This window comes from Candoia aspera, chromosome 2 (genome assembly GCF_035149785.1).
Source record: "Candoia aspera isolate rCanAsp1 chromosome 2, rCanAsp1.hap2, whole genome shotgun sequence".
In the NCBI taxonomy this organism is placed as follows: Eukaryota; Metazoa; Chordata; class Lepidosauria; order Squamata; family Boidae; genus Candoia; species Candoia aspera.
In genome coordinates this window covers 72,930,653-72,956,015 of record NC_086154.1, presented here as the reverse complement: position 1 = coordinate 72,956,015, position 25,363 = coordinate 72,930,653, and the positions used below count along the sequence as shown (strand labels likewise).

Here is a 25,363-nt window from a genome sequence, read left to right as displayed (position 1 = left end):
AAAATCTGATCATAAGGAATCTTTATTTCGGTGAACTTCAGGTGCAATGATCAACATTTTGAATGAAACTTGAATTTGAAAAGGTAACACATTCACAGAACACTCTTGTTTCCTTGTAGACCAGATAAAGGGCTTTTATAATACTTTGCACTACCCAAATCTTTAAAGGTTTCCGAAAGCTTTCCTAAATAACAGGGAAGATCAGTCTCTTTCCAGTCATTTCCTATGTGTTCAATCAGAACTTCTCCATCCTATTTTCTGCAAAAATATATACAAACAATGTTCTATATCCACATTCTTATTTAACTGTTTTGCATCCCCTCTTCACAAATTTGTATATATTTCCCCCCCAAAGCTTTTCTTTTTTATGCATTGTTTACTCAATAACTGCACTGGAAAACCTGTAAAAATATGCAGTGGGAAGAGCAACTACACTCTAATCTATATATTAAGTTGGGGAGGAGTAAATTAGATTGGTTCACTTAGAAATGCAGATGGAACGAGAGCTTTCCTGCCTCCTTTTACAGTTTTAGTTTCAATTGTTTAGTTTAGAGCTCACTGCAGTTCTGAAGAGCAAGTGATCTCTTGGATATCATAGCTTGCACGTGTGAGTGAACTAAGACTTCGGTGGATCAAAACCAACTTTTCATTTCGCTGAGCAGAAGCAAAGCAAGTGACTGTGGAAAGCCCATGAGAAGGCATCAGTCCTCTTCTAAGGGCTCCCCTAGAGCCAGAGACATCTCTTAGTCCCCAAAACACAGACCTGAGTGTAGGGATATTGGCTCTCAGCCTCCCTTTCTGTTTAACAGTCTGTAATATCCATCTCACACTAAGCAAACCTGTATGCTAGCCAGCTTGTGTTCTTCCTAGTCCTTCCCAGCAGCTCTCTCTCTCTCTCTCTCTCTCTCATTTTGCTTTATTCTAGAGAGTGTTAACATCTCTTCTCACTGTGCCAGTTACACTCCATCAAGAAGCAGCAATCTGGAAAGAGACAGAAAAGAGAACCAGGAGGATATTTACTGATCTGCTTATTTTGTTGGATGCTGCCTTCTGCCCTCCCCATTGTGCGGAGAGGAAGAAGACAGTCTCTTGAACAAGTGGAAGAGGGAGTGTGCACACGCAGGCAGGGAGAGCATAGCAACCAGACTCTACCATGAAGAATAGCCAGGAGCATCATGCTCAAAAGGTAAGAGGCAGCAGTCTGTGCTGGAAACACTTCATGGGATGCCACAGAGGTGGAGCTGCAGCAGGTGGTGCTTTTTCCTAGCAAAGGGGCTGAGAGACAGAACGGCAGCCTTGGGTAAGTGTTGCAAGGGGTTCATTGTCTGCAACCAGATCCCAAAGGATTTTTCTGTATTGCCCCTGGGAGAGATAGAGCTTTCTACTCCTGGGTTGATGGCAGCAGATGAGGTGGGTGGGTAGTTCCCATCTTGTAATGAGCCCTTCTTCTCACCCTTTATAATTAGCAAGTTCCTTCAGCGCCCGCACTTCACAAGGAGTCAGCTGCATCGAACCCAAGAGGCAGCTGCTTTTTCTAAAAGGGAGCAGGTGTTTCCATCAGGGTGACTCATATGGTTAGTTGGAGGGAGGGTGGGTGGGCAAGAGTTGGAGCCAACGGGCTTTGGGGTGAGGCTCAGAGATGTTTGCATCAGTTACTGTCCTTTTGTTCCACTTTATCCAATATGTCACAGCTGCCCCTGAGCACAGTGTCATGGAATAAGGCAGAGAGATGGAAGGGATTACTGTGTTGTGCCCAGCTTGCCTTGCTGCAATTGGGAAGTACTGGAGCAGAAAACTGGGACAGGTCTACAGAGTCCTTCCATATCCTCCCCCTCCCCCACAAAGGCCTGTGTTGTCTGGTTGGCTTTTTCCTCTTTTTTTTCTTTGGCATTGTGTTTCCTTACACAGAGACTCCCCTCTGCTTTCTAGCCCCTGCCCAAAAAATCCCCAAAATTCTGAGTCCACCAGGAACCAACCTACAACATGTTGTCTGAGGATTCCAACTCATTATAAAGCTCAATTTTTCCATGGTGGACAAGTAGAAGTTGGCTCTGTCCATTTCCAAAAATAACACAAACTTGGGGCAATTCAGTATCCTCTTTCTGAGAAGGGAAGAAAGGTCTGTAGCTAAAGAGATTCTAGAACTTTCCAAGTTATTGACTATTCCTGAAGTCTTCTGAGAGGATTTATGCAATGAGAACATGTTTGGCTATGGATGTGATGCCATCAACAAAAGCGGCAACAGGGCTCCTTTTCCTGAGCACTGTATTTCAGACCTGTTGTTTTATTGTAGGGCAAACATTTTGTATGAGACAGAGAAGAAAAAAGAGGACAACACTGCTTAGAGTCAAAAAGATCAAAGTGACCCAAAAGTGTTCAGAGTAAATAAATAAATCACAGCCTGAAGCAATATCTGTTATTGGTTCAATCTGGTTCTACTTAAACCAAGCTTGGCTTCTTGTGATTTTTCATCTACAGATATAGAAATATGGACACCAATCTTTGATTTCTGATTGTTCCAGATTGTATTCGATTAGTTAATTACTCCCCTGGAATTCCGGAGTGATAGAGTATTTCTCATATAGATTTTCATACAGAATTGGACAAGGGCACAGCCAGTATAGATTTCACAATGTTATAAATTCATATATTTACTTGATCCTTGAAATGAATTTTATCCCCCTAATGACTTCCATGTCTCCATCCTGTGAACTTCAGGACAAATCCAGTTGTACAATCCAAAGGCAGCCCATCCCAGATGCAAAGACCAGCATCTATTTATTAATGTTCATTAGATTTGTAGGTAATCTCGTTTGAAGTTTATCTTTTGGACAGAGATTACAGGCATCAAAAGTCTCTCCTTCTCTCTCTCATGGAGCTGGTAAGCAGCAGGCAAAGCAAAGCAAAGCTTACTAAAGCTTTGATAAAACAGTGAGGCTTTTTTCCCCCAGAAACATTCAAGATGGTGATCTCTGTCACAGATGCCCCTGCATTTTGAGAGCAGTAAAATGAATATTTATTTATTTATTTATTATTTATCAAATTTGTCACCGCCCATCTCCTCCGACCGGAGGGACTATCTTGTTTCTGGGTAAGCTGATGTGGGGATGTAAATCATCACAGCCATTCCTCAAAGAACATTATTTTGCTAACACAATATGGAGATATCCACAGCCTCAGTTGCACAGTTTGAATAAATCAGCTGGCCATGATCCATCTGATCTGTAAGATATTTACTGCTGTGAACTTTCTCTACTTTGGTGGTGAGCATAGGTGACACAGATACAGGCATCGAATGTCATAAATTATCCCTTAGGTATCACCCAAAGGAAGTAAGGAAAAAAACACATCACCAAAGAGGACAAAAGAAAATTGAATTGTATAAGGCATTTACATGCTTGTGTGAGTGTGCATGTATGCGAATTTAGTAATTACTGTCTTATAAATAGAAACACAACCATGTATATCATCATATTGGGAAGACAATGTTTGGGCAGCCTGCGTGCCTGCTCAATCTGTTATCCAGATGGTACTACTGATGGGCAACTTGAAGGCCCCAGATCACCTTCTTGTGGATCTTTCTATTTAAAACAGAAGTGGAGCCCTTTCATCTAGGGGATGCCTTCAAACAAGGGCTTCTTCTCTATAACAGTAGGACACACAATCCTTTCTAGGGGAACACTAATCTCTGGTGCTGTTGTAAACATATTTAAAGGAATGGACCCGTGATCTTAGCTAACAGAAGGTAGCTCCAAACTCAGCCATGTCTTCTATGAATTTTTTCCCCTTTATATTTCCTAATTTGTGGCTTCTGCGCCTGAGTGATAGGATACTTGGAATTAATAGGTTGAAATAACCATCATAAGTTATTCTTGTTATGATTAAAAAAAAAAAAACAACCACACATAAGGATCCTCTCCCAGCAATGTGTGCTTGGGGAAATAATTGATGTGATCTCGTTTTGCTGTGAATGTAATTTCTTTCACATCTAATTGAAAATTTAATTAAAATATATAAAATGGGTTGTTCTCGCTCCAAACTTCTGCAAAATCATCATCATCATCATCATCATCATCATCATCATCATCATCATCTTTTGATTTGAGAAAGGCAGTGTATGTGGATTTTTCCAGCTGCACCTTGTGACTCAGTTGTGACACAGATTTTTTTCCCCTTAGCATGAGAAAATGTTTTTACTAATAACTAAAGGTGGTTTTAGGCAGGGAGGTCCAGGTGCTACCAATCCAAATGCCCTGTATAGCTATCCCATGCTTTCCTCCTTATACCATTTTTTTTTTTGGTGGAAATTTAAACAGCAGAAGAAAGGATGGAAGGCAGTGACATCTGGATAGCCTATAAAAAATTCCACAAAGGCATGGTGATTGCACAAGGAAAGCCTAGTCTGGAAGCACCATCTGTTCTGAGAGATGTACAGAAGGAATAATCATAATTAGCAAAATAAAGACATGTCAATAAAGAATTGACTCATACCTTGTTGCCATTCCCTTTATTTTTTTAAAAAAATAGAAACAAATTTATATGATATTTATTAGAAGAATGCAACTATGACTCTGAGGTGTGAATATCTAATCATCATGGTTTCCTCCCAATACACAATAATGCTACATTTGAGCCATTCATTAAAGTGGCCTCAAGAAACTGAGAAAATAATTATGTTTACATAGTATATTACCCATGCAGTGAAAACAATATATGTAATTTGGTAATGGTAAAGTAAATCCTACCATATTAAGGTTTTGGAAACTTTATGGGTCTCAACAGTATTCTTTGCAGGAAATCTTTAACAGGTATTATTATTTAATTTATTTGTCTATTTATTTGTAGCCTTTCTGCTTAAACAAGCTCTTGAGACAGCTAACAATATTTTGAATCACAGAACAAAAGAGAACATGTAAGGTGGACTCTAAGATTATTTGGCTATTAGAAGCCAGGTGAACTGTGCCTTCAAGGATTTTTTAAGGGCTGAGGCAGGGCCAAGAATGACTCCTGAGGGGGTCCTTTCCATAGCTTGGGAGAACCCAAGAGGGTGCTCTCTTCTGCATGTGCTCCACTTATGGGTTCTTTATGCAGGATAGAACACCTTCCACCCACAAGTAAGCACCAGTGACTTCCCATAAACATAAAGTTAGTCCCATTTTGGCTGATAGCTTGGAGGGCAAGGAGAAATTGATAGCTCTCTTCCTATACTGTCTACATCTCAAGCGGAACACTGTTGAAATAACACAAGCAGCTGCTGAGGCTACATCCCTATGATCTGCCCCAACTCTGGAGTCCAAACGAATTTATCTGCAGAAGCAAACTGTTCTTAGTGGGGCACCAAAGGTTCCTCCATCACCTTCATGAAGCAGATACCTCCTAGTTCGAAACACAATGCTGGCCTGTTCTGTGTGGATGCAATAGAGGCATAGAAGTAAATATGCCTCACTGCCCCCATAGCCACAGAATCTGATTCTGAGTGGGCTTTCTGACAGATCTCACTCTGTGTTCAGTTTGATCTATCTAAGAGGTCCTCCACTTCTCTGTTGGTTCCCTAGTAAACCAAGGGGATGATTTACTTTGCAAGAAGGAAGAAAGAACTTACTAGTACCAACTAGCTAAACCATCTCTGCATTCCAAAGATCAGCCGAGCTTCAGCTATATTACCAACGTATAAGTAATTCCCCAGGCACATCCAGAACCATCAGGCTCCTGGCCTGGATCGTTTTAATACATCCTTCAGTCCTGCAGAGGTTTGTATCTACAACCCAAAAGGAATAGACTTCCCATTCTTGGAGGTCCTAATCTAATGGCATTGACTCCTCAGGGCCTCATGACCTACTGACCAGGTAAGAGGTAAGAGGATGGAGATGGAGAGTTAGGAATTATTTTGGCTCCTCTCTTTGTCTATCACTCCACCTACTTTTTGTCTAAGAGCCTGCTAATATAGAAACATTTCTTTCTGCACATACACTCTTTGATTCTCCCCTTGGTAGGATGTAGTTAGCTAGGGGCTAAGCTGTGCCTATCCCTGTAATGTATTTCTTGTAAATATATCCTCCTTGCTGTTTTAGTTATAAAACCTGCTTCATGAATGCTCCCTTAAGTTAGATTCCTGCTCTCAGGAATGCCCACCTGCACACACAATGCTTTAACCTCCACATCCATTTTCTGAGGCAAGTTCTCGGTGGTCACAGAGAACATGAAACTTTGTGCAGCTCCTGATCTCCACATGAACATCAAAACCCACCAGGACCAGTAGCTCTAATACTGTGCTTAAGATCACCCCAGGTAGCTAAGGAAGACAAACCATTAGGCAGCAGGATGAATTGATTTTATTGTTCTATGATGTCCCATAGTGGACTGTTTAATTGTATACAGATTCAACAGTATACAAATGAAATAAATAAGTAAAAAAAAAAGTCTATTAACAGTATCTCTGTGGTATGCTGGCCATTCAGACTTGCCAGCATGCTTTCAGAATTGGCAGACTGTCACTTGGGCATCTGCTCAGTAAGGTGGAATTTCCACAGACCATGACTACTCCTCTAATTCTAGCTTGCTGCCCCCTGGAATAGCCTGGTAGACAGAGCTGGGAAAGAATCGGCTCCCTCCTTCTTCCAGGCAGGTCTCTGTGGCTGATTCCAGATCAACTGCTACCTTGACTTCCTCCATTAGACTGCAACCGAAAGGAAAGGGAAGCCATCCAGTAGCCTCCTTTTCCCTGCAGGTTGCAGTTTCCCATCATATGTACCAAGTGCCTATTACGATTTCCATATTTGGTCCCTGGCCATTTTCTATTACTTGCTTTTTTGTCATACCCCATGACCTCAGGTTCTAAGACAACCAGGAACTGGTTCCTCCCTCCTACAAACTGTATTCCCGCTTAATATCCATTTGTACAAATGGAGCCTTCCCCAAGGCTCCCAGACAAGTAGCCCCCTTTGGAACTTGTTGATTTGTTTACTGTTACATTTACATCCCACTTTTTCTCCACAAGCTTTAGGCAGCTGACATGGGGATTGCCTTTAGTGGTAACCCACCCCACCTCACAATAACTGTTTTGAAGCTCCAGATCAGTGTTTCTCAACCTTGGCAACTGGAAGATGTGTGGACTTCAACTCCCAGAATTCCCCAGACAGAATTCCCAAGGCTGGCTGGGGAATTCTAGGAGTTGAAGTCCACACATCTTCCAGTTGTCAAGGTTGGGAAACACTGCCCCAGACCCAGGAATGCAGAGTCAAGGCTCTAGTATGGGAAGATGCCTTTGGTTTCTGCCAGTTGACCTGGGCAGGTAATCAGAGGGAATGACTGCTCTCTCTACTGAATAAATTTGCATGTTTTACCTGTTCATTGTTCCTGAATCATTAACATAGTTTATAAGCATAAAAGAAGTTCAGTTGGGAAAGATATGAAAAGATGGTATTACAGCTTTATGTCAAGTAATTGACATATCTAATTTAGCTTGGCTAGAGAAGTTGCAAAGATTACTTGAAAGACTAGATGATGTGAAGATGAAAACAGTTGCCTTTTGTTTTATATGTGTCTATGTTTTAAAACAAATAAGATTACTTTAAAAAATAACACCTACCTTTTATTTTACTCATTATACATAACATATGGAAAGACAGGCTATTTTCAGAGTTCTATTTAATTCTCTGAAGGTATTATTGCCACATTAATATTTTAAGAAGTGAAAGTTGGTTCATGCCTTAAACTTATTTGGGTGTATATAGCACCCCCCCCCCTTCATCTCAGCCAGAATCAGAAGCTCCTTATTCACTAAGCCATATGCCTTGTGCAGCTTAATAACCCACCAGATGTCTTCTCTTCTCTTCCATATGAATTGCAAGGTCAGATATCTGGTACTGTTTCATCTGTCCCAATGCTTCTCACTTTCTCCCACTCTGCTTTTAGTTTCAACAGTTTTTCCCCCATTTCCTATTTTTACTTTTTCTGTTGGAAGTCTTTCTAGAAAACTTAGGTAGATCTTCTAGACTACCAAGGAACAACTACAGACTTTCTGAAATTCTTTGCAGAGAGACCCCATTCTTGAGTCCTTTCTCCTCTGTGCCTTCCTTCACAAGTAAAGAAAGGAGAGAAAACACAGCATATAATCTTTACAGCCCCCAATGAAAACTTCTCACACCTTTTTATTTCTAGCAGTGGATGTGTGTGAGTGAGAAAGAATCACTCAAGATCTGGTCTTTGTTTTCAGGACTACAAGCTTTCCTCTAAAGTAAACTGAAGGGAAAAAATGATCAATTTTTAAAAGGTATTCTAAAGAAAGCATAGTACATAACATAATACAACACAGCTTAACCCCAAGACACTTTCCTATCTGAGGCACAGCTGGGAATATGTTTCCACAATCCACCCAGGTCAGGTGGCCAAGTACCCTGAGTCAGGAAAAAAAATGCCTCAAGGTTCTCTCCTCACCCCTGATATTAAAAATACTGTATAATAATAACAATTTGAAAAATGAAGGATTTGCAATCTTTTCATTATATCCAACATCTGCGGTGCACAACATCAACCAATATACAAAAGGGCAGGGCTTGGATCATGCTGCCATGACTGCCATCTTGCCTTTTTTTTAAAGCCAATTTAGTGGCCTGCTAGAACCACTGAAATGGAGCAGAGCTTTAAACACAGCTGAGAAGCTGGCACAGAAAAAGATTATCTTTAAAATAGCTTCAGTGAGCATGCCAGAGAAATACAGGTTATGGATATTACACATTCAGCCCTCCCAGGCATAAAGAATTACATGCTCAAGTAAAGTAAAAAAAAGAAAAAAGAATCTTACTGTCCTAACAACCAGGAAACACACTGAGACAATGAACTGGTCTCTAATATTTATTGCTAGTACTTAACAGGAATCCTAACAAACTGAAGAAGCGTGGGAAAAACCCAGACATATAACTCCCAAGGGTTAAGGCGGTCCCGATCTGTGTCTCTTTGAATGGCTGAACAATTAATCAGTGCTACGCATGCGCTTAACAGTCTGGATGGGAGCCCCCTGCTCGCCATCCTTACTCATGACACTTACTGACTTTATTGTTGCTTTTGTTACATCCATCTTGGTGGAAAAGATGAGGTTCCTTTGTTCTTTTCTTTCAAAATACTTACTTTTGCCCTAAACTCTCAGCCCTACAGCTGCCAAGAGCTGCATGGAAGAAAGGGGAATTCCAGGCCCACCACATGGTGCCCAGAATGGAGGAGAGCAGCACACATCTGTGTGCTTGCTTCTGCTGGAGAAGAAGGAAGAGAGAAAGAGGAAGTGGGAGGGGCAACAAACAGCTTCCTCAGAGTTGCATTGTGGGACAACTTAATTTACATATTAATTCACATGCAAATGAGGTATGCTGGATTTGCCAGAACTTCCAACATTTTTAAGGCCAGCCCCACAGACACTGCTGACAGTTTGGGACAATCAGTATTTACGTTGCTTAAATCTGGTGGTCTTTACTTGCACTTGATTGTAATATGGACGGTGGTTATGCAGGGATACATTCTATCCATGCTCAGATGCATATGCATTGTTCAGACTTTTCATGGCTTAAACCAGTGTTTCCCAGCCTCATCAACTTTAAGATGTGTGGACTTCAACTCCCAGAATTCCCCAGCCAGCATGGGTGGTGATCTTAGTTGCTGAGGTTGAGAAACACTGGCTTAAACACATAAATTCCAGGAATGAATCATATATAGCCATATAAAAAATAACGTGGTACATTAGCCTTTTGCAATCTGGTGTTGGACTATACTTCTCAGCATTTCTAACAAACAGGGCAAAGATGCTACCTGAGGTGTAGTGTAATACACTTGGAAGGCTCTATAAGCAGCTATCTATCTCACATATTTTAAATTGATTGTGTACGTGACAAACTGATCAGATGCAAGCTTCTTAAGCCTAAATCTGTTTCTCTTGCATGACTTTTCAAATGGCAGTTTATGACTGTGGAGATTTGAAGACCAGAGCATCTTACTTCCTCGACATGCTCCAGGCCAGACTGTTCCCCCTGCCCACCTGCCCCCAAATCTTACATGAGTTGAAAAAGTGAAAGGCCAGTTTGCCCATCAGTGGATTAGCCTTGAAATCTTGAGTTCACCAGGACCCTCCTTGACTTCTTCTATGCAGTGTTTCCACAGTCATTTGGAAAACCGAAATCGGGGACAATAACCAAGGTGGCCCTGGGGAGATAAAGAGATCAAAAGTAATTAGTTTGGGCTTTAATATAGTTGTAAATGGGGTTTAAAAGAAATAGCTAGTTTGTTATTCTAAAGACTGCCAGCATTGATTAACTTAGTGCCGAGCATATGCTAAGTAAAAAACCAACACGTCTGTAATAAGTGCAAGAAAGTTTATTCCTAAAAACAAGGGAGTTTTAATTTTTTTTTTAAGCTGTTTTGCCACGAAGTGTCCACAGTTTCCACATTTGTAAGGTTTATTATTTATTCATACCTTTAAATTCACCATACATATGACTTGCATGTATGCTGACCATTGTCATAAGTGTGCATGTACACCCACACCACACACAGTTGAAAGTCATTGTAACTTCCTCTTCTGCTTCACTTTACCTTTTTCAGCTTAGTGCAATTTAATAGTTTCAGTGAACTTTCTCCATCCACAGGGCTTTCAAACAAGGGCTCTGTTGCATCCAATTGTCCTGCTTTGCTCTTTGTGTTTTCCTGTTACATGTGCATAAAAGAGTGCAATGACTAGATCTATTGGCATCTGCTTTCAAATCCAGTTCCCTCCTTGCCGAATTCTGTCCTTTACACTCCAGACTGCTGTTCAATACAATCTTATGTATGTTTACTCAGACCTCAGTGTCACTGTTTATAGTGGAACTTGCCTTTGGAAAGTGTACCTAAGGTTATAATTTTAGAAAAGGGGAATATCTGTGGCCTTTTCATAACACTGTACACAAAGAAACTTTGATAATACCCAGCCTTTTTCATCCTGGCATTCTTCAGAAAGCACCACTGGAAATCTTCAAATCTTCAAATGTGTTGAAGCTGTTGTAGGGAACTAAGTGCCACCAAGAGAGAATGTACATGAAAATGTGTTCTGTGCGATGTAGTTTTTCAACTATGCACATTCCCATGCTGACTGGGGAATTCTGGGTGTTGAAGTCAGGGCCACAACTAGGGTCTGTGTCACCCGGGGCAAACATGGATTCCACTCCCATTTTGGCTCCCCCCCGGCGCTCATTTTGGCACCTCCCCCAGCACGGTGCCCGGGGCACATGCCCCGGTTGCCCCCCCCCCCGTTGTGGCCCTGGTTGAAGTCCACATTGCTTGAAGTTGCCAAGGTTGAGAAACACTGGTCTATTGCAAGGGTTCCTGTATCTGTCCTTTATAATAGACAAGAAATGGGCAAACGATTAAGGGGAGCTTTCGAAAAGATTTCTCAGTCCTGAGAAAAAGGAAAGCATGAGAAAGAAACTCAAGATAATCCTGTCTCACTCTTGTTTGGTATATGATGGGGCAGAGAGAAACTGTGATTGGCTTTCAGGATTTTACCCTACATTATTCCTGAAATTCCTGTCAGGTCTGTTTCTTGACCTAGCCTTCCTCAAAGTGCTGACAGGTTTTAAGATTGCAAAGTGAGAGTCCAGGGCAAGCACAGAAAAGTCCATTTTCCATAAAAGAAAGAAATTTGTTTTAAGTTTGTGTGTGGGAAAGAAAAAGGCACACTTTTTAGGTGAGGGGTACAACAGAGCAACATCTGTTGTAAGTGGAGGATTCCTCAGAATGATTAAATGTGTATTGTGAAATCATGATGCAATGCCTGTGACACTGCATTGCACATAGAGAAGAGGTAGAGTTGTGTTGCAACATGACACATATTTTGTCATTGGCCATCTTTGACACCCCATCCTCTCACAACTCTTTAATACTCAGAGATTTCTGTTTCCTTGGCCAGCAAATTGATGCTAAGAGTTCTTGTTATTATATAAAATAATTCAAGCGGTAAGTAAATACTTAAAAGGGGACGCGGTGGTGCTGCGGGTTAAACCGCTGAGCTGCTGAGGTTGCCAATCGGAAGGTCGGCGGTTGGAATCCGCGTGACGGGGTGAGCTCCCGTTGCTAGTCCCAGCTCCTGCCAACCTAGCAGTTCGAAAACATGCAAATGTGAGTAGATTAATAGGTACCGCTTCGGCGGGCAGGTAACGGCGTCTGTTTAGTCATGCCGGCCACATGACCACGGAACTGTCTACAGACAAACGCCGGCTCTTTGGCTTTGAAATGGAGATGAGCAGCGCCCCCTAGAGTTGGACACGACTGGACTTAATGTCAAGGGAAACCTTTACCTTTACTAAGTAAATACTTAATTTTGGATTTCATATTTTGGATCAAAATTTAGTTTCAAAATGGAGGGGATGGGAAGGCGTATACAAATGCAACCAAAATCATCTTATTCATCAAAATGTGAACTCCCCATGTTCTTAAATTTGAAAGCATTGCTTAACTGGATAATACCACATTTTCTGAAAGCTTATTTAATTGTCCACAGCTACAGAAAGTTTGCAAAACAGACATCCCAGAGGCTGAACCAGTCTTTATTATTCCAGAGCATTAAGTTCAAGAAGTCAGTATGATAGCCTTAAGTTACATGAAAAGAGGTTCATTTGAATGTTTAGAAACGGAGCATTTATTTGTTTACCTCACATGCTTTTATGCTGCTTCAATCAATTTCAACTCTAAGCAGCTCAGAGCAACAACCATAAAACAAGGAATAGTATAACAATCATGCAAACACAACTATAATCCCCATAACATATAACAACAATTAAAATCATCACTCTCTCTCAGCTCTAAGAAGAAGGCAATGTCAAACCACGTTCAAAAAAGATTGCCAAGAAAACTAGGCACTAAGTCTAGGCAGTTGTCAGGAGTCAAGGCTGTCTCAAAGGGACAACAAACAAACCAACCATCATAAATCCTGGCATCATAAGTCAAAACTCTGGAATAACCCAGCTTGACAATTGCTGGCATTTTTTTCCCCTGGAATTTGCAGGCAAAAAACAAAGTTAATACTTGATCAGCTTATTTTTAACTGTTTTTTTAAAAAATTAGGTGGTGAAAGTCTGGATCTAATCTGAATTGACAAGGGGTCTCAAAGTAAACTGTCCATACTTAGCACCTAGTCAGCAGTGCTCACCTGATCCCACTGTGGGGAGATGCACTGTATATCTCTTTTTTCTTTTTATAGGAATTTTATTAAGTTTCAAGCAAAGATAAAAACTACAGAAAAACAGAAAACTACAAAGAAAAAAAAGAAAAAAGACAAAGTGTTTCAAAATTACAAAAGGAGGTAACTTACAACTTTTAACAGCAAGGATATACAACAATATTCCATCATGAATCCCTTACTCTATATTATAAAATCACATTATTTCCATAATGTGATTTATCTATCATTCCATTGGCACATCATAAAAATCACTAAATACAGTTGCTCCCTCCCCTTATATTAAAAGAATTTATATATATATATATATATATGTGTGTGTGTGTGTGTGTGTGTGTGTATGTATGTGTATGTGTGTGTGTGTGTGTGTGTATATATATATATATATATATATATTCACCTCCTAATCAACTTCCCCCCAAAGATAACATTTATTGAATTATTTCCTTCCTACTACTATTCTATACATTCCTGTCTACTATAATAAAGATCAAACTAAAAAACATATAAATTGTCTGCCATTGTACTTGATAATGCAACAATTTTAATAATCTTAATCATATTAAACACAAAACCAGACATTTGTTATTATACCTTAATAATCTTAATAAATTGTTAAAGATAAATATAATCAGCCAAACCCTAAAAGCAATCCAGATAAATATTCTTAAACCCTTATCCCACTTCAAAATAAACCAGAGCATTTACATGTCCCCACAATGTGCACAGAGGTTGTATATAGGGGGAGATGGGTGGTAGTACAAATTTGAGAAATAAATAAATAAATAAATAAATATCTCTTTCAAGAATAGTCGGACTTCTAACTTTGTTTCTATACATGAAAATTAGTCTCTGCAAACTCATGTAAGTCACCTCTTTCTATGTCCTCTTGTTCAGATGACACATAAATAACCATGGTATGTGCTATTGAGCTGTACCCCCTTCCCTAGTTGGATTTCTGAGGTTGGATCCACCAGCAATTAAGTGTCCCCTCATAACTTATCATGAGAGTTTGTTCCTCTTCCTTTTTGGACACAAACACTTTCCTTGTTGCTCATGACCAATATTTCAGTATTTGTGGGAAACTGTTGGGAGATATCCTATGTCTAGAAGATAAACAACATATCATATCAATCTAATCCCATCTTTCCATCAAAAATAGAACTAGTGTTCTACAGCTGGATTTCTGTATAGACAAGTAATAGAAGACGTGATAATATCTGGAGATCTGAAAATGTGTATATGTGTATATCCAATTAACCCAAGACCTGAGGGAAAAGCCATAATAGTGTTTCACTATTAGGGCCGGTTTCCACCGTTAACTTTTTCTTCATTGTCTCCATGGAAACTGAGCAAAAGAAGCATTGCCTCTATAATTGTGGTAAATGAAAAGATAGCAACAGGTGAAGAAGAAGGACAAATGCTTAAATTAGGTCAGAGCTGTCTGGAGTTCAGCGTTTGCTGGTCATTGACTGAGTAAATCCTATTACTCTGGAGTTCAGCCTGGAATTGTCTTCAGGGAATATATGAATGACAGTATAGATTTTAATTATTTTTGAAACATCCACAGTAGATCTCCTACTCATTCCCAGGTGATCAGAGAGCATTTCTACACAACCAGTTTGGGTTCCTCCTAAATCAGTGATACCCAATATTCCACAGCATTGTTGCTCTGACAGGTAATCCAGTACCTTCCCCTCAGGTACACTGGATCTTGACATTGGGCTATTTCCCACTGGTGGAGTACTTGCCTCATCTTGTCTCCTGGCTCCTTAGTTCTGTCCAATCTCTGTTGAGGCTAATATGCTGTGGTACCATGCCACTGTTTTACCAAGCTTTGTCTAATGAGCAGGGGTGACTTTATTGTCCCCCTCTTGTAGTCATAGGTCTTTTTTTCTTTAAATCATTTGCCAGAACAGTTAAGGGTGGTAGGGTGAGAGGGGTGTGTGTGTGTGTGTGTGTGCTTCCCTTTTGGCCACCCAAAAGAACACTGGTTCTAGCATTTTTAGGATAGTGGAGGTGAGGATGCTTGAGGTTGTACTGTAGAAATGACATTGTGGAAGTGCCCATAGTTTTTCACATCAAGAATGGAAGAACAAGCAAACAAATCTATATGTGCAATTTCCAGATAAGATTCAGTCCAAGAAATGGTTTCTTGAGAAGATGTGGCTGAAAGCCATGAAAAGGGAGGAGCTTTTTAAAGGCAGACTAAGGTAGACTTTTTTAGTTTGAGCTAGCTGGGCTGTTCTTAAATAGGACAAATGCATTGACATTTTTGAGGCACCAGGAAGGGATATTCTCAGAAAGCCTTCCATAATCGGGTATCCATCTTAGAAGTATGAGAATTGTTGTCCATATTTTGAAATTGCAGAATTGGGAAAGTTTTGTCTAAGGTTATAAGGTAAGTCCTGTTGGAAGATTTTCCTTCTACTATCAACTTCTATTTCTAAATATTCAATTTTACTCAGAAAAAAATCAAAATGGATTAATCAGTACTATTTGTCGGATTGATAACTATGTGGCTGTACAACTCAATCTGATATGGGAAAAAGTAGCATTTAAAAATGTTTCAGTGAGGTGACAATACAAACATTCTCAGCAAGACTCTTGTGTTTATATAATATTTAATCGTGTCCATTCTTTTTTCTTTACATGACTGTGGATGCTCCTTTGCCAGCTGTTGTACTCACAGATTCTGGCGCTGTGCTAATGCTCTGTGTGGATATGTCAGTTCACATAATTAACAGTCCCACCTGAAAGCAACTGGGTCATGAGGGCTGCCAAGAGCTTTCCATGGCACTGGAGGCGTAAAGATGGTGTAAAGGCTGTTAGCTGTGTGAAGCAGCTTTCATGATTCCTATCTGAAATATATGAGTTGACTTTATGGAGAGAGGAAGCACTGGCAGGATGTGAGGAAGGATATGAAAATCCTGCCTGCAAAGCCTCAGTTGTGATGGCTGATTCACATATGCAAATTGCTATATAGTGTAACATCAAAGGATACATACTAAGTACTCTGAAAAGCTCCGGGATGATGGACTTATAAAGTAAGGACTTGTATACCATATTCTAGCTTCTGTTAAAAGGTAAAGGTAAAGGTTTCCCTCGACGTAAAGTCCAGTCGTGTCCGACTCTAGGGGGCGGTGCTCATCTCCGTTTCAAAGCCGAAGAGCTGGCGTTTGTCCGTAGACACTTCCTCCGTGGTCATGTGGCCGGCATGACAACACGGAACGCCGTTACCTTCCCGCCGAAGCGGTACCTATTGATCTACTCACATTTGCATGTTTTTGAACTGCTAGGCGTGCAGGAGCTGGGATGAACAACGGGAGCTCACCCCGCCGCGCGGTTTCGAACCGCCGACCTTCCGATCGGCAGCTCAGCAGTTTAACCCGCAGCGCCACCGCGTCCCCTCTAGCTTCTGTTAACATGATGTTAAAAATCATTACCTCCTTGGTCTGAAATGTGCCTTGCCTTCCTTTCTCCCCCCATGTGTGTCTTTAATTTCCGCTGCATTTCTCTCTCTCTTCCTTATCAGCTGGTCATTCCAGACTTGTTAATGACTCCTAGTGATCAAGGAGATGGTGACCTAGAGACTGAATATCCTGAAGATAGAGGAAATTGGACAGGCAAGCTGGATTTCCTTTTGTCTTGTATTGGCTACTGCGTTGGATTGGGGAATGTTTGGAGATTTCCATATCGTGCCTATACAAATGGGGGAGGTGAGCACTTGACCATCATTGTTTCTTGCCTTTGTGTGGAAGATTTCTATCTTTCTCATTGTTTTATGCTGAGATTTTCACATCCGTATTGACACCTGGCAACAGCAAAAGATATGGTGTGCATGCATTTCCTATTTCAGCATCTTTAAAAGAGTAGGAAGTACAATGAAGGGCACTAGAGAAGAGAAATTTTATGTATATTAAGTATTGCTGCCCCAACTGAAATGGAGTCTGAGTGGCTTATATACCCTATATTAAAAAAATACAGAGTCTAAAACAATTATATTGTTATTTAATATTAAATATAGCACCAGAGATACATTAGATTCTACATTTATTAAATTCCAGTTTACAGGAGTTATGGCATGGAAGGATTCCCAATCAATCCAGGGGTCCAGGAAGCAGGACTTGTCTGCCGTAGCTCCTGCCCTGTGGAACGTTCTTCCCCCAGAGGTGAGACAGGCCCCCTCGCTCCTGGACTTCCGCAAAAAGCTAAAAATCTGGTTTTGCTATCATGCCTGGAGCAGGATGGGGAACAGCCATTAGTGGGGATGGCTAGTGCCCTAGGACGATCTTGTATACTCACGGACTGAAACACAACTTTTTAGCCATCTGGATTTTATCATATTTTATTATATTTTTATATGTTAGTGTCTATTTATTATTGTATTTATACTGATATTGAATTTTAAATCCTGTTTCTGTAAACCACCCAGAGTCCCTCCTCTGGGGGGAAGATGGGTGGTAATAAAATTCGACAAACAAACAAATAAATAAATAAATATTATGTTGTCCACAGCTACTACCACATAAGCTAATACCATCTGATTTCCTGCCATAGATTCAATAGGCACAACCATCTCTACAGATCTCTTGGGGGTAGCGGTGTGCTTACCCAAGTCTGATGTACAGGTATCAGATGAAGTCTACATATGGGATAGTCTTTCTACAAATTACTGTACATAGACATTGATCTGGTAGAAACTGGCATACACTGTATTTGTTCCTCTGAGCTTATCCACACTTACACTTCTAAAACTATCAAGAGTTAGGAGTAAGGAGTGGAGATTAGACAAAAGTATGAAGCACACATATAACTGATATGGAAGAGTTCTGTTTTATAGCCCATAATATTTACAGTATCAAAATGGAGATAGGAGGCTTACAATAAAAATGATCAGATAGACATGAACATCCAATTTCTAAATTACATGTATTACTTCTGCTCATTGTTGAAAGACTCCAAAATCTATAGTGCATATCATCTCCAGTAGTGTTTTTCCTTCTGATTAATTTGCTATCTGCTGTCTGCTTACCCCATCCCCTGTTCTACTACGTTAATACATTTCCTCAAGAATTACATGTCACTAGAGATGCTGTAGAAATCTCACAGTCAAGTACAAAGGCACATAATTAATGCAGTCTGTTGATGTTTATCTCAAAATATTTCTCAGTTGTAAAATTACATACAAACCTCCCTATATTTGAGGAAGTGACCTTCAAAAGCAAGACTAATGAATGTGATATGGACACAACTGGATATAGATTGATCAGTACACCTATACTTACACATGTTGTCAACAAACAGCCAGTTTGTTTGGTCTCTGCTGATTATTAAATGATATGGTGCAGTCCCCAACATGATATCTCTGGCACTGCATGTCCACAGTCACTTTTAATTCATTAATGACCTTCCCTTCCTTTCTCTAGTTTTTCTTTTTAAATATACGACTAGTATTGCTTTCTACTGTATAGCTGAAAGCTCCCCATCATCCTCAAAATAATTCTGGGTCCATGTGAAACCCAGGGGACTTTTCGGTAAATGAAGAAGACAAGTCTGGAGGCAAAATCTTTCCTTAAACACTGTGGCCATCATAATGTGTCAATTATTTACTATGAAACAGCTTCAGCATGATGCTGGACTCCTTTGCCAAATATCCCATGTATTTCCAAAAGCCATGGTGATGAATCAGTAGGTGGCTTCCTCATTGTGAGTCAGTGTGTTATTCAGCTTGCATGAATACATTATGCAAAAGGGCAACACACTGCTGGAAATGCCACCTTTTTCTATTGGACAACAATATCAGCGAAAGGGGGGAAAAACCTGATCTTTCAAGATTCAGCTTTGGGAAATCAGTATATTTGTTCCAGGATTCTGACAGTATTAAGAAAAAAGAATTTGATTCTGCACAACTTAATTTTTTTTTTAATGTTGTGTTTATTAAAAATATTGTGTTTTCATTGCATTTTCCTGCAGTTCAGGAAAATAGGCACTGAGCACTTGGCATGGACAGAAAGTGTTATAAATTTGCTAATAGTGAAAAATAATAGTTACACTTCAGATATGGACAACATAGAGAATTCTTTGGCATTCTGGAATAAATAAATACAAATACAATGACCAAGGTACTAACTTGGGACTTAAGTAGGCTTGTTGATTGCATCTCTTATCATCCTATGATCTTGTCAAGTCATTTAGAGCAGGGTTAGATGAAAAAGTGATCTGGATGTTGTAATAGATGTGTGGTTGATTTGCAGTAGATCAACCAGTACCTGGACCTTGGAATTCTAATCAAAGAAAACTGAACAAATAAGTTAACTTCTTCCACAAACTGAAGTCTGCCAACTCCTGAGGTAGAAAATTCAGTTTTCTCTCACATTCAGCTTTTATCCTCTACATCAGCCTTTCTCAACTTTTTGACCCTGGAGAAACCCTTGAAATATTTTTTCAGGCCTCAGGGAACCGCTGCACATTCAGGCTCAAATATAGGCCAGAAGTTACCTATATTATATTCGTTTCATGTGTATGCCTGTATATATGCATTAACAGTGTTCTTAAACTAAAATTGAAGAATGAAAGTTACCTCTTTAATGTGAAGTTGCCCGAATTTAAAATAATTTTTTAAAGAAATCATGATCTCGCAGAGAACCCCTAGTGACCTCTTACAGAACCCTAGGTTTCCATGGAACCCTGGTTGAGAAATCCTGCTCTAAATATTTGGCTTGCAACACAGTTAGCCTTTCTCTAAGAAATGCATCCAGATGGGGCCCTGCCTGCTCTGCAAGGCCTGTGGGCCAGCTGTTTTTTCACTGACAGACTTGCCTTGCCCTGCCATGTAGTTCCTAGAAGCCCAGCCAATCTCTAAATTCTCTCCACAGAAATTCATCCTCTATAGATCTTTTAACTGCAACTTCTTACTGACACCCCCCTCCCAAAAATGCATAGAACTTGAACTAAAGTTACGTATGGAGGCAGAGCACTTACTGAATCTTGCTTGTTGCATGTTCTCCTGTCTGACAGCTGTAAGGAAGACGTGATTAGCTCATACTGTTCTCAGTGTTGTGAGAATATGGGTAACCTTCAAACTAGTTCTGAAGGCTTGGGGAAAGGAAACTGTGACACTGTTGACAAAGACAGAGAGAAATAGTCTTAGATGCTAAGACACAGAACTGTTCTGTCATTGGGGTTGATTCTGGGACTTTCTACACATAGTTGATATATTCTACCACTGAATTCCAAAGCTAGGGAGATAAAGTAGAGTTGTAAGAGTTGTAAGTTTTGTGCTGTGGATTTAAAATATTTAGAAAGCAACAAGCAGAGGAAGTAGTATCTCCTTCCTTCTCTTATTTCACACCTAGTGCAAATAGGCAAGAGGAAGAAAAAAATTCTGAGTCAAATTTTCATTTGGGAACCTGGAAACTCTAACGGTGAGTTTAAAGTCTATAAGACAATAAAAGGAGAATACAAAATTAGATTAAAATCTGTTTAGTCCAGCATTTTATTCTCACAATAGACATTGGTTGACCGTGGGAAGCCCATAAGCAGGGCATAAACGAAATGCTACTCCCACTCTTACACTCCAGAGCAAATAGTGCTGAAAGGCCTAATACTTAGGGATACAGGAACAACATTTCTCCATTTTGGGAACTATTGAGAGTCTTGCCTTCTATTTAATTATCTTCTAATCCCCTCTTAAAGCTATCCAAGGGTGTGACCATCAGAACATCTAACTTGCAAAAAATTCCACAGTTTAGTTATTTGCAGCATGAAAAAAAATCCCGTTCCATTGTATGTTCTGAATCTCCCATCTCTCAATTTTACTATATGATCCAGGTTCTAGTTTTATGAGGATGTAAAACATTACCTGATATATAAGGAAGGGATATCATTTTGTTCATGCTGTAATTGTCACATTTAACTACCCATCCCCAGCTGTGCTCAGTTTAGGCTCTGCCCCTTTTGTCATTTGTCTGTTATTTCTCTCCTGCAGGGGCATTCCTCGTTCCTTATTTCATTATGTTGGCTATATGTGGGATCCCCATCTTCTTCATGGAGCTATCTCTAGGCCAGTTCTCAAGCCTGGGGCCTCTTGCTGTTTGGAAGATAAGCCCGCTCTTTAAAGGTCTGTGTGCAGTACAGTGCTAATCTAGTTTCCTCATCATTTCTGTTTCCATTTCTTCTTTTGCAAAATAAACTCTTAGGGCTGCTGGTGGACTAAGTTAGCCCTCATGCACTGGGGAGGCAAATGTAGAGTCTTCCTTGCCACAAGAGATGAGAGTAGCAAGATACTACTGATGAGAGCAGATGGTGTGCAAGCGAAAGAACTTTTGGGAAGAGAATTCTCTCTCCTGTAGTTTCAGAAGCATGACCTGCCCAGGTGGACTAAGCAGGGCTGCAACTGGTGGTGGGGGGGGCAAGTGGGGCATGTGCCTGGGCGCCGCACTGGGGGGGGTGTGCCAAAATGAGCACTGGGGGGGTGCCAAAATGGGTGTGGAATCCATGTTTGCCCTGGGTGACACAGACCCTAGTTGCAGCCCTGGGACTAAGACCAGGCAGATTTAATATAGCTGACTTTTTTTTTTTTAACAAAACTACCTCTCTACAAAATATGTTGGAACAGGGTTCTAGAATCCAATCAATTCCAAATATGTTAAGAATTAAACTATTTCAATTCCCAGCCATCCTTCAACCATGCTAGCTGCGAACTCTAGGCATTATAATTCCAACCCTTCTGGAGGGCTTTAATTTGGTTACCCTAGGAAAACTGCTGACTAATTTAAGACTTGTGATAAACAGAGCTAAAGTTAATGAATGACCCAATGCAGCCAAAGCAACAGAAGAGGGAGGGACTACTGGTGGCCCTCACAAGCTGGACAGAAAGGCCCAGGGGTCTGAATTGAGCTCCTGGGCTGAGTGGATGTGCATCATGAACAGTGCAGTAAACAACCAGCAACTTTGGGGGTTGCCTGTGTTTTGTTGCCATTATATATCATTTCTGCTCTTCTTTAGGTATTGGTATGGCCACAATCCTGATTGTCTCCTTGGTGGCCATTTACTATAACATGATCATTGCCTATGTTCTCTTCTACCTCTTTGCCTCGTTGACAAACAACTTGCCTTGGCAGCACTGCGGCAACTGGTGGAACACAGACCTGTGCCTGGACCACCATGTCATGCACACAGGGAACAGTGCTGTCCCTTTCAACACTTCTAACACTGTCAGTCCGAGTGAGGAATATTGGAGGTAAGTAGCTCAGGCAAGAAAAGGGTGGCAGGGATGGAGATCTATGGAGACAGGTTTCCCCTCTTCAGTTGGAGAGCAGCCTATTGCCCTCCAAATATTTCTCAACACTCATAAGCAGTGTTTCTCACCCTTGGCAACTTGCAGAGGTGTGGACTTCAACTCCCAGAATTCTACAGCCAGCTTTGCTTAAAAGTTTGTGAACCTGTTTGAATTTTCAATATTTCTGCAACAATATGACCTAAAACATGATCTGTAGCTTTGGATCATTTTCTTCAATAAATCAATGAACAAGTATAATGTCTTTCTCATTTGTTTAATTGGGTTCTCTTTATCCAGTTTTAGGACTTGTGTGGAGAACAGATCACATTTTCGGTCATATTGATACAGAAATATTGAAAATTCAAACAGGTTCACGAACTTTTAAGCAAAGCTGGCTGGAAGTTGTAGTCCAAAATAACTGAAGGGCATCACATTTCCTACTCCAATCTACATGAACTACATATATAGTTCATGAAACATTATGTGGATGTGATATTTGCTGTCAAATGTATGTATCTATTAGTATTGTTTATTATATGGATAAGATATTTTTATCTTTCTTTCTCCCAACCACCTATTTTAATGAGAATTGTAGGTTATGAAAATGAGACTGTATAGAAATCCATATATGGCTAAAATATGTTATAGCAAAAGAGGAGGAACTGGAGCTTTATTTCAGCTTAATGGATCTATGTGGAGGCATTGTACATTTTGTTAAAAAAAATGTAATTGTGTTAATAGACTGGAAATTATTGAGGACCTTACTGACAAAGACACATTAGGCGAAGAGTATATGCTGTACTCCATGCAAATTAATGTAACATGTGAAATAGCTTTTGCGTGTCCTGACATTGTGGCTATCACACACAAAAATGTATTTTATCATGTACACACATGCCACATGCACTCATCACAAAATTATTACTTGAAATAATACATATGTAGGAAAAGAACACTGTATAAAGCATTTCTTAACGTGTGTTGTAAACGTTACAAATTCTTTATATAAATAAATTTCTGTATGGGGAAAAACATCAAATCACAAGTCAGACTAAAGCCTCAATTTAATTGGATGTATTAATCTGAGAAGCTCTTTAACTGTTGCTTTCCTGCATGTGCGCACACATATGTATGGGGACAATGACACATACACAATACTGTCATATAAGGCAATCTCCACACGTTTATGCTTTTTGCTACTTGGAAATGCTTCTCAGGCAGATCTGCTTTTCGTCACCTCATCACGAACAACTGGCGGAGGACTAGTCCTTCTGCCCATTGAAGCCTTTCTCTTTTTCCAAGCCGTTATGTCCTCCACATCCAAGAGAGTTCAGGAATTGGCGATCCTGGGAGGATTCGTTGGAATCTCTGCCTCTGCCTCCTCCTAGCGTGGGTCATTGTGTATCTTTGCATCTTAAAGGGAGTCAAATCTTCTGGCAAGGTAAAGTATAAGTTAGAAGAAGGCACATAAATTAGTGTGTTTTTTCCACCCTGAAAAATCTTAGTTGACCTTTTCTAAAGGTAATAATTATGATAGGAACTATCAGAATTGAAAAATGTGTTTTGAAAATCGTCTCCATATTTTAGGTCAGGGATGAGCATCTTTAACTTTATTTTTCCCATGGGGTCAACTCCCCCCACCCCATGAATTCTTAAATCACCTGCTGTGGCAAAACAAATACGCTATAATCCACAAATCTGAGCTCAGAAATGAGTTCTCACATTTCTTCTGTGCCAAATCCACTCCTGATTCTTTCAACTTTACTTTATTTCAGCAGTATAATTTAACAGTTGTGGAGGACTGAGAGAAAATGCAATACTTCAGCATCACCTATAGGCCCTGAGCATTTCTGCAAAAGATCACAATATACCTAAAAATACTGTCATAATACTTCACAAGTGGACCATACTAGATCTAATGGGTTTAAAACACAGGAAGAAAGATTTCAGTTGATTATTAAATGAGACATCTTGATGGTCAGAGGATTTTGTTAATGGACATGATGAGTAGGCTCACTAAAGTTCTTCAAGCATAGGATGACACATTCTATTTCTGGATTTTTTGTATTAAGCAGGATATTGGAGTAGAAGGCCTTTATGGCTTCCTCCATTTCTGTCATTTCATTTTATGGTCCTCAATGATTTTTCATGGAACCATGATAACCATTTTGCATATGGCAGTAGTGTAAATCTATGGAAGAATAGAAGAGTTCTGGGCGTTGTTTACAATGTACACAGTATCTTTTTAGAGCTGCCACAACTTAATGCCCCTGTTTTCTTGTAGGTTGTTTATTTCACAGCCACATTTCCTTACCTCATTCTGATCATGCTCCTGATTCGTGGGGTGACACTTGAAGGGGCCTGGTTAGGAATCAAGTTCTATCTCACACCCCAGTTTGACCTCCTACTGTCTCCCAAGGTAAGATCTGTGCCAATATCATTATATAATAGAGTTTAATTATATACCCCTTTTGTCTAACTTACGTTTTGGGTGATCTCAGAAACTAAGCAGAGTCAGCCCTGCTTAATTCTTGGATGGGGACCACCTGGGAATTCCAGACCTTTCGGTAGACTGGGAAGTTTAAAAAAAACAAAACAAAACCCTGCATTCACCAGGAACTGGACAAGGAATCTTTAACATTTTTCAAAATTCTCCATTTAAGGTCTAAAAGCCTATATATGATTCTGAAATATATTTGGGCCCATCCACACATAGGGCATTATCACACAAAGGAGAAAGTATGAATAATTTTTCATATTTCTCTACTATGTGCCAAGTACCATTTTATGTCTCCCTTATATGATGAGTACTTACGGCAGGGGAGAAATAAATTGCACACTTCCGAATTCATTTAGAAGCAACCTCAAGTAGTGATGGATAG

General features: G+C 40.0%; 1 protein-coding gene across 1 annotated transcript in view; it reads left to right on the top strand.

The window, feature by feature from the left end:
- Positions 1–25,363, top strand: part of SLC6A7 (solute carrier family 6 member 7) — a 40,053-nt gene continuing 14,690 nt past the window's right edge. Inside the window, exons 1-7 of the mRNA XM_063292204.1 lie at positions 1–83; positions 926–1,186; positions 16,734–16,917; positions 21,189–21,320; positions 22,208–22,442; positions 23,784–23,922; positions 24,766–24,900. Coding sequence (XP_063148274.1) covers positions 1,154–1,186; positions 16,734–16,917; positions 21,189–21,320; positions 22,208–22,442; positions 23,784–23,922; positions 24,766–24,900 — 858 coding nt within the window. The 5' untranslated portion in view covers positions 1–83; positions 926–1,153. The remainder of the gene's footprint in view (positions 84–925; positions 1,187–16,733; positions 16,918–21,188; positions 21,321–22,207; positions 22,443–23,783; positions 23,923–24,765; positions 24,901–25,363) is intronic.